The sequence below is a fragment of the Gastrolobium bilobum genome, unplaced genomic scaffold, assembly GCF_033153095.1.
Source record: "Gastrolobium bilobum isolate Gb01-03AN ecotype WA unplaced genomic scaffold, APGP_CSIRO_Gbil_v1 utg3261, whole genome shotgun sequence".
NCBI lineage: Eukaryota > Viridiplantae > Streptophyta > Magnoliopsida > Fabales > Fabaceae > Gastrolobium > Gastrolobium bilobum.
In genome coordinates, this window is record NW_026899069.1 from 97,142 (window position 1) to 107,042 (window position 9,901).

At 34.8% G+C, this 9,901-nt stretch overlaps 1 protein-coding gene across 1 annotated transcript; it reads left to right on the top strand.

Moving 5' to 3' along the window:
- Positions 1 to 8,891: 8,891 nt before the first annotated feature.
- LOC133286868 (agamous-like MADS-box protein AGL80) lies at positions 8,892 to 9,602 on the top strand. Its single transcript, XM_061484369.1, has one exon. It carries the CDS (start codon positions 8,892 to 8,894, stop codon positions 9,600 to 9,602), a length of 711 nt encoding a protein of 236 aa, XP_061340353.1.
- Positions 9,603 to 9,901: the final 299 nt, after the last annotated feature.

A 9,901-nucleotide genomic window follows, 5' to 3' on the forward strand; every position in this document is an offset into this window, starting at 1 on the left:
TATAGCTCAAATTAACATAAAAGGAGTACATAAGCAAAATAATTTTGGTCACAAACATTGTCCACTTTTTTGGATGAAGAAGCACTCATCATTTTGATTTATGTTTCAAAATGAAAAGATGTTCCCGGAGGAATCCCAAATTAAATTTGATAAAATTGACTAATGAAGAAGAAGCAAAGAAAGAGAGGACCAAGGGTTATCCTATGAAGCAAACAGTCAGATGAAATGCTAGATTCCTAACCAAAATGTGTTCATATAATTCAGTAAAGAAACAATGATGAAATCGAGGCATTTCAGTTAATCTTCTTTATTTTATTTGCGGAGTGCAGGACACGTGTTTATTTGGCAAGAGGCTTTAGAGTCCGTTTGTTTTTTCTTTTTAAAAAAGTAACTTTTATCTCTTCTTTATTTTAGAAGTGTTTTTTACAAAAGTTAAAACTATTTATATTTTTATAAAAATATTTAGTTTTTGAAAAAACTATTTGACTTTTGACTTCTGCTTTTGTTAGAAGTTAAAATTTTTAGCTTCTGAAAAAAAGTAAGCTTTTGACTTTTTTTATGACTTCTGTTTTTTTAAAAACAAACATCCAAACGAACTACAAAAGAGAAGTGCTTTTTTTCAAGAATAAAAGCAGCTTTTGGAGAGAAAAAAGCTCATCCAAACAAGTTCTTAGTCTGTTTCATCACTCAAGAAATTGTAATTAGCAGAATTCAGTTTCATAGGACTGTTTAAATGGACTTGTAAATAAAGAAATTTTTATCCCCTTCTTCTTTTAGAAATGATTTTTATAAAGTTAAACCTATTAAGATTTTTAAAAAAATATTTGATTTTTTGATTTTTGATTTTTTTTTTTTTTAATTTTTTTAAAAGCTAAAATTTTTAGCTTTAAAAAAAAATAGATTTTTGACTGTTTTTGTAACTTATATTTTTTTAAAGCAGACATTCAAACAGATTTTATAAAGAGAAGTGGTTTTTTTGTAAAAAAAAGGGCCATCCAAATGGCCTTTATACAAGTTTTATTCAACTGGCGATACCAGTTTTGGAAAATGTAAACACAAAATATTTCCACTATCTATGCTACATTTAGTTGTTGGTTAATATACACCATTTAACATATTTATTACATAATTTAATAGAATTATTTTAAAAGTTGCAGAGATATAAATCATAGTACTTACCATTAGGCTAAGTTTGGTTGTTTATTCACTTGCACCATTTAAAAAAATTATTATATAATTGAGTATAAAATATAAATTTATATACATATCTGAGTTATGATGTTAAACCAGTGACCCACTGATCTGGTATCCCGAATGAGTCAATGACCGGTCCAGGTTTAATAACATTGTTTTATACTATCCTTCCTTAGAGAGATAATATATAATCCAAAAAGTGTCATGTAATCGTCCGAGTATATCAGTAGATTGGAGATGCATTTCAACCGAAATTACCCGTGTAACTTGGTTGAGTTTCATTCAGACCAGTGACCCACCGGTTCACTGAATTAGATCCATTTATGCTTTGAGGTGGAGGATTGAAATGGAGATAAAAAAACAAAGAAGAAGAAAGGGTCGTGAGTGAGCAATGAATTAGGCTCTTCCTTTGCTTTGAATCTTCGGTAACTAGAGCATCCAAAGGTTAGAGAAAGATAAGGAAAATGTTAAGGTTGGAGCAAGCAAATTCTCAGAAAGGCATGTATTAGGCACAGGGGCTCAGAGTGACAAGGACTACAAAGAGCTACCCCGAACACCCTTGTTTGAGCCCGGGGAGTTATAGTCATAATCTTTTTACGGACTTGGGATTACTAAGTTTGTGGCCACTTTCTTGTTCCTTTATATCACCATCTTAACAGTGATGGGTGTGCACAGGTCACCCACCAAGTGTTCCTCTGTTGGCATTCAATGTATTGCTTGGGCTTTGGTGGTATGATCTTTGCCCTTGTGTACTTTACATCGGGAATATCACTGTAAAACAAGTGAAATGAAGACAGAAAATAAGTGAAAAACGAAGGGGCGGGAGAAGTGGAGAAATGAAGAGAAAAGGAAAGAGTAAAAAAAAGGTACAATGGGTAAGAGAGAAAAGTAAGAAAATGGGGAAAATATTTTTGGTGCTCTAGAACCACATAATATTCAATACTTCTTTTACCAAATATGGTAAAAAGTAACACTTTTGTACTACCCTTACCTTTATATTTATTTTCACTTATATCCCTCATTTTTCCATTTTTGGGTAAGGACCATATGGTCCAAGTCCAGGACCACCGAAAATAAGCTCCAAGGAGGGATAGTTAATGAAATATTGTTTTTGAAATAAATGTGATTGATTTTTGAAAAAAAAAAGGTATGGAGCTCAAAGAGGTGAGTATTTTAAATTTGAGAGGTTTATAACTTTATTAATATATTTTTTTAGTTTTGAATTTTAAAAATCATATTTTTTATTTAAAAAAAATTATAGTTTCTAGGTGGGCTTATATTAGTATCGTGGATAATTTGAATTGGGCTCATGTCTAATATTTGAATTGCCCACATTTATATATATCATTAAGAATTAATTTATTTATTTAAAGTTCATTAAAAAATTAATAAAATATAATTAAATAATTAATGAATATAATATTAATTATTAAATTGTATTAAGTCATAATATTTTTTTTAGAATTTTATATAAATTCTAATGGATATGTATACAATCTGATTCAAGCAATTGAACCAATAACCCACTGATTAACTCACTAAACCATTGATCTAGTACCCCAACCAAATCAACAACCGGACCAAATTTTATAACATTGTTCATTTCCATGATGCACATTATTACTAGGATAGAGAGTAAAGGTATAAAATTTGGCTGTTAATGTCTTCATGCAGCCAAGTCTGACAATTGGCAAAAGCACTTGGGTTTATGCTCATTTTCTTAGGAAATTTTAATCTTATCATATGAAGCCCACAAGAGAGTACATTATTTGTGCAAAAAGAAAAAAAAAAAGCCATGAACTTCGGTTTTAATCACAAAAATATCAGTGGAATAGGTTTGTAACCGCAATGATCCTTTACAGACAAATCTCAAATACCCATACACATTTTCCATTTCAGAAGATCCTGATATTCAGATAAAGTATCAACAGTTACCATCAAACTGAAAGAATAAATTATTCTTTAAAACTAACATCTATGAAAGTTTGCACCTAATATTTGTTCATACATTATTACTATCAGACGGGTTCTGGAGAAGCTCATGGCGGGGGACCACCACCTACGTAGCACCGATACGACACGCGACACGTGACGCAACACGACACGACACTCCGACACGTCAATCCTAAAAAATTATGGATTTCGACACGTTGGGACACGTTTTAATATTAAATAATATTTTTAATTTATATAGTGTATATTTCATTTAATATTTAATAATTTAACAAAAAAATGAAATTGAATTAATAATACCCATCAATACGTTATAAAGATGGAAGCTTTAATCAAAAAATAAGAACTGGGATGAGAGAGAGATATAATATCAGATAGAGAGATTAAATCATATTAGAGAGATATCAGAGAGAAGAAGATACAACAAGAGCGTGATAGGAATTGATAACAATGATGTTGAGATGATCTCTTATCTACTTAAGGGGGAAAAAAGACAAAAAGATAAAATTGACATGATCAGGTTGAAGCTTTATTAATATATTTTAACTTTTAAAAAAAATAATTTTTTTTTTAAAAAATTAAAACAAAAAATAAAAAATAAAAAAATAAAAAAAATTACGAAAATGCCATTTGACCGTGTCGGACACGGTTAAATTCGCGTGTCGGAATGGTCAACGTGTCGGAAAAAGTCAACCGCGTGTCCGACACCGTGTCGGAGCGTGTCGGACCCGACTCTTCCTGTTTTTACAAGTGTCCGTGCTTCCTTGACCACCACCAATGGGCTAAGCTACACCAATCGTAACAAGTGAGTCCGACACCACATCTCAAGCCAAAACTATAAGGCATTGGGTTCATGGGTCCTTCCACTTATATACTTTTCACTTAGGCCATTACCAATCAATGTGGGACTCATCATACTTGAATGTCTCAACAACCTCCCCCTCAAGTATGAAATCCAACATTGATATGCTCCCCCTCAACCGAGTACCCAATGTCCCAAGTACTCAACCCACCTCCTAGTCAATCACCAAGTTAGCTCGAGCCCAACCCGGCTCTGATACCACTTGATAAGAACTTTGAGGTGCACCACCCCAAATGCTAGCTCAAATGGTGGACTACGTCCAGCTTATCTGTACTATATTCACCTCAAGGTTCTTATCAAGTGGTATCAGAGCTGGGTTGTGCTCGAGCTTCTCCCACTTGATAAATGCTTCGCATGTTTCTTTAATCCCAATGCAACTGTACACCATTCAAACTTCTCTGAAGTCACTACCTTGGTCAAAAAATCAGCATTGTTGACCTTTGTGTCAACCTCTCCAGCAATACAACCTTGTCTTCAATCTTCTCTCTGATGAAGTGGTACTGTATGCCGATAGGCTTGGTCCTCACATGGAAACCTGGGCTCTTAGGCAAGAAAATAACGCTTTGACTGTCACACCCAAAGATCATCTCTCCTTGTGCAAAGCCAAGCTCTTTGCATAACCTCCGCAACTAAATAGCTTTCTTAACAGCATGTGTCAAGGGCATGCACTCAGCCTCTGTAGTAGATAAAGCAACAATGCTCTACCTCTTACTCATCCAACTGATAGCTCCGCTGAATAAGGAAACAACATATCCACTTGTAGACCTTCTACTATCAATGTCACCTCCCCAATCAGCACCCATAAAGCATCTCAAATCTAATAATGTATTTCCCCTTGAGCCCTTCATGCCTTCACAGCATAACCCAAGGTCAGACGTATCACGAAGATAACATAACACACGTTTCACCATCATCTAATGCTCATTTCCTGGCTTGGACATATAACTGCTCAATACTCCTACTGCTTGAGCAATATCAGGTCGAGTACAAATCATAGCATACATCAGGCTCCCAACTGCACTAGCATAAGGAACTGACGGCATCTCCTCTTCTTCAGTCTTAGGACACTGGTCAGGCGATAACTTAGAACCAGTAGACATGTGAGTTAACACAAGTTTACAGTCAATCATCTTGAATTTTTTCAGAACATCCTCTATATATTTTCGTTGACTCAACCATAATCTTCCTTTGTCACGCTCCCTCTTAATCTGTATACCCAAGATCACATTTACAGCGCCTAGATCTTTCATTTCAAACTGCTTTGCTAGCAGTCCTTTCACAGTGTTAATCATCTTCAAACTGTTGTCAACGAGTAACATATCATCAACATACAAAGTTAGAATAACAATGTCACCTTCTAACCTTTTCACATAAACACAATGATCAGCATCATAGCAGTCAAAGCCAAGCTTCACTAGATAAGTGTCGAACTTCATGTACCACATCCTGGGGAACTGCTTCAGGCCATACAGAGATTTATTCAGCTTGCAGACTAGCTCCTCTTTACCTCTTACTATGAACCCCTCTGGTTGCTTCATGAAAATAACCTCTTCCAAATCACCATGAAGGAAAGTCGTCTTCATATCCAGCTGCTCCACCTCTAGGTCATATGTAGCTGCTACAGATAAAATCAGCCTTATGGAATTTAACTTTGTAATAGGTGAAAATACCTCACTATAATCAACTCCTTTTGTCTGTGTATATCCCTTTGCAACCAATCGAGCCTTATAGAAATAAATCTCCCCATTGGCACCATCCTTCCTCTTGAATACCCACTTGCAACCAATTGCTTTTCAGTCTGCAGGTAGATTCACCAAACTCCAAGTTTGATTTTTCATCAGAGACTTTATCTCTTCTTTCATAGCTTCTTCCCACTGTTTGGCATCCTCCGAGCTCCTAGCTTATCTTATAGTGCTCGAATCATCACCTGTAATACTAAATGCATAAACATCATCACTTGCACATAAGATATAATTTTCAGGTATATACCTCTCAGATGGTCTTCTTTCCCTCGTGGACCTTCTCAGCACTGGTGCTTCAACTTTAGTCTCGGTTTCAGAAACTTCATCCTCTACCTCGTTATATTCAGTAGCTTCAGAATTCAGATTTTCCAATCCAACCTGTGAGTTTAATGTATCCTCTTTCAAACCCACATCCAACTCCACTGTCTGTGGCTTTTCAGGAGCTTATTCTCTGAATACAACATCTCTTTTGTAAGTTATACTTCAAGTATCCGAATTCCACAACTTATAACCTTTGACGCGATCCTTGTACCCAATAAAGATACACTTCTCAGATTTATTATCAAGCTTGCTTCTTTTCTCCTTGGATACATGCATATATGCCTCACAGCCAAACACTCTGTCGTGAGATAAGTCTAGCCTTTTTTCAAACAGTGCTCATATGGAGTCTTCTCCTTCAAGGCCGATGTAGGAGATCTGTTCTTCAGATAACAAGAAGAAGTCACTGCCTCCGCCCAAAACTCAACTACCAAACCTACACCGCTCAGCAAACTCCGTGCTTTCTCCATAAGAGATCGATTCAACCTCTCTGCCACCCGATTCTGTTGAGGTGAGTAAGACGTGGTCTTCTGCCTTGCAATCTCATTGCTCGCACAGAACTGGTCAAATTTTGTTGAACAGAACTCCCCTCTATTGTCAGTTCTCAACACCTTGATTTTTCGATTAAACTGATTTTCCACCAAAGCCTCAAACTCGTGTTTAATGACTAATGACTAATGACAATTAATTAGTTAAAGGCCTTATTTGTAATAGAATCGCCAAAGAGATATCTGGTTTAATGATTTCATAATTTTGATTTTAAAAATTAAGATTGTGGTATCCAAATTATATTTCCATATCACAAAATAATCACAGATAGAATTTTATTTTGATATTCTTATTCATTTGATAATAACTCAATTTAAAATGAATATGATTCTTGATTTCCTTTAAAGCAAAATTTACATAACTTAATTATCTTTTTTCTTTTCTTTTCCAATTATATTTTATTTTAAAAATTGAAAGATTGTTATATCTAATAAAGACATAACTAATATATGATACTGATAATCTTATATGGGTAGATATACATATTATAATAAAAGGAATGAATACTATTACATTTTAAGACTAACGCATGTTATAAGTAGAAATAGGTTAAGCATTGTAAAAATTAAGTAAAATTAATTAAAGAGTAAATATTCTTTTTGGTCCCTAACAAAAAACACGGTCCACTTTAGTCCCTTATAAAAAAAAATTAGTCGGTTGGTCCCTATGAAATTCAAAGTGGATCCATTTTAGTCCTTTTGAGGGACTAATGTAGATCTTTTTTGAATTTGTGAGGGGCCACGATTTTAACTAAATGAGTCCACTTTGAATTTGTTAGAGACCTCGAGACTAATTTTTTTTTGTAAGGGACTAAAGTGGAGACCGTATTTTTTGTTAGGGATCAAAAAGTGTTTTTACTCTTAATTAAAATATAATAATCTCACGTATAAAATCCACTATCACAAATTCACAATACAATAAAATCAATCTACCTAGGGTGTAAATTAGGGGTGGCAATACAGGTATTGACCCGTGGGTTGACCCGTGACCCGACCCGCCAAATCACGTGTCGTGTCAACCCGCGGGTCAGGGCGGGTCGTGTCAGGGTTGTGTAAATGTGACTCGTTTTTTTTCGTGTCGGGTCACGTGTCAACCCGCACAATGTCATTTTTTTAATTTTCAATTAAATATTTTATTATATTATTATTTTTATTCATTTATATATTGATATATATAGTATTGAAAAGAATACAAGGAACTAAAAATCTCAAGAAACATAAGCTAATCTTTTTTTATTTTATTTTTTATTTTTTATTGTTTTTAATTTATTTATTTTTCAAAAAATCCCACTTCTTTTTTAAATTTTAAATTTTGCGGGTCGTGTCGTGTCGACCCGTGACCCGCAATGGGTCGTGTCAGGGTTCGTGTTTTGTGACCCGTTTACAAAACGGATCATGTCAGGGTCGTGTCAAATAGTGTACGGGTCGAAAACGTGTCGTGTCGTGTCGAGTTGACCCGTATTGCCACCCCTAGTGTAAATAGGCTAGGATAGGCTAGGCTTTGACTTAAAGAGGCTATGTCTGTGTTAAAAATATTGGATATAGTCTGGCCTGTTAGCCTGTGTAGGTCTCAAATTATAAGTCTGGTCTGACCTATATTTCAAAAATAAAAGCCTTGGCCTAAGCCTGTTAGTCTGTTTAAGTCTATTAAACATTCAACAATTAAAAGAATAATTAAAATAATATTACTTTATTTTTCAAAATTATTAAAATTATAATTTTATTTATTTTATTTAAAATAAATAATATAATATAGGCCGACCTGTAGGCTTATAGGCCCGATATGTACAAAAAAACCTATGGCCTGTTTTCTAAATAGGTTTTCTTAAAAGTCTAGACCTATTCTATTTTACTATTTATAATAGGCCAAGTCTAGTCTAATATAGGCTAAGCCGTAGGCCCCTGTAGGTCGGCCTAGCCCATTTACACCCCTAAATCTACTAATTTTATGAATTGAATGAGAATAATTTTTCTTAATACACACTGATTTAATCCATTAAATTGTTCACTCATATTGTGAAGGTTACAGTTTGAGTATCTTGTACTCTTAATAACAAAAATATTCTATATCCTCCATGGATAGAAGGACATTTCCCAATCATGGCAAAATATTTGGTATTGAATGCCTCATGTTAATGCTGCCAACAATGACTTGCTGTAAAATAAATTTGGTTATCTCTAAGTGATCTATATAAAGAAGAGATTGTCTGCAAAAACCACAACAAACAAAGTTTCCAATTTCCATATTGATCTTTCTGTTTCCTTATCACCACCATGACTAGAAAGAAGGTGAAACTTGCCTTCATAGTAAATGACTCAGCAAGGAAGGCAACATTCAAGAAAAGGAAGAAGGGTCTAATGAAGAAGGTTAGTGAACTTAGCACCCTTTGTGGGATTGATGCATGTGCTATAATTTATAGCCCCTATGATCCTCAACCAGAGGTTTGGCCATCCCCATTGGGAGTTCAAAGGGTGCTTGCCAAGTTCAGAAGAATGCCTGAATTGGAGCAAAGCAAGAAGATGGTGAACCAAGAGAGTTTTATGAGGCAGAGGATCCTAAAGGCCAAAGAGCAGCTGAAGAAACAAAGGAAGGACAATAGGGAAAAGGAGATGACTCAACTCATGTTTCAGTACCTTAGTGCAGGTAAAATTCTTCACAATATAAGCATGGTTGATTTGAATGATTTGGCATGGTTGATTGACCAGAACTTGAAGGACATCAATAGAAGGATTGAAACATTGAACAAGAATGCTCAGAGCCAACCCCAAATGGCAACACCAGTGGTGACTGATGGAGTAGCCAAGATTGAAGAGAAGGCACAAGGGAGTGGTCATGGACAGGGATTGGATATGAACATGGATGTCATGCAAAAGCAGAATTGGTTTGTGAATTTGATGAATAATGGTGGTGGTGGGGAAGAGGCACTGCCTTTTGGAGATGTTAATAACCAAAATGGCTATTGGCCAAATCCCTTTTTCCATTGAAAAAGGGTCTAAGTTTTCATTGTTTGATGTATGGTTATCATTGTAGATGCCAAAATAAGTGACCATGATGGATTGTGTACAATTGGCTTGTTTATTTCCTTGTTTCACCACTTTTTATTCTTTCTTTTCTTTTCCCCATATATTGATGGAAATTGAACATACAATCTAATACAAATTATTCAAACCTCTCACCGCGTTAGAACAATCAACCTAATAGAAACTACTCAAACTCTTTCTTCACCACTAGAACAATCTCAGTGGCTTTTTATTCTTTCTTGTTTAAGAATGTCTACTTCTCA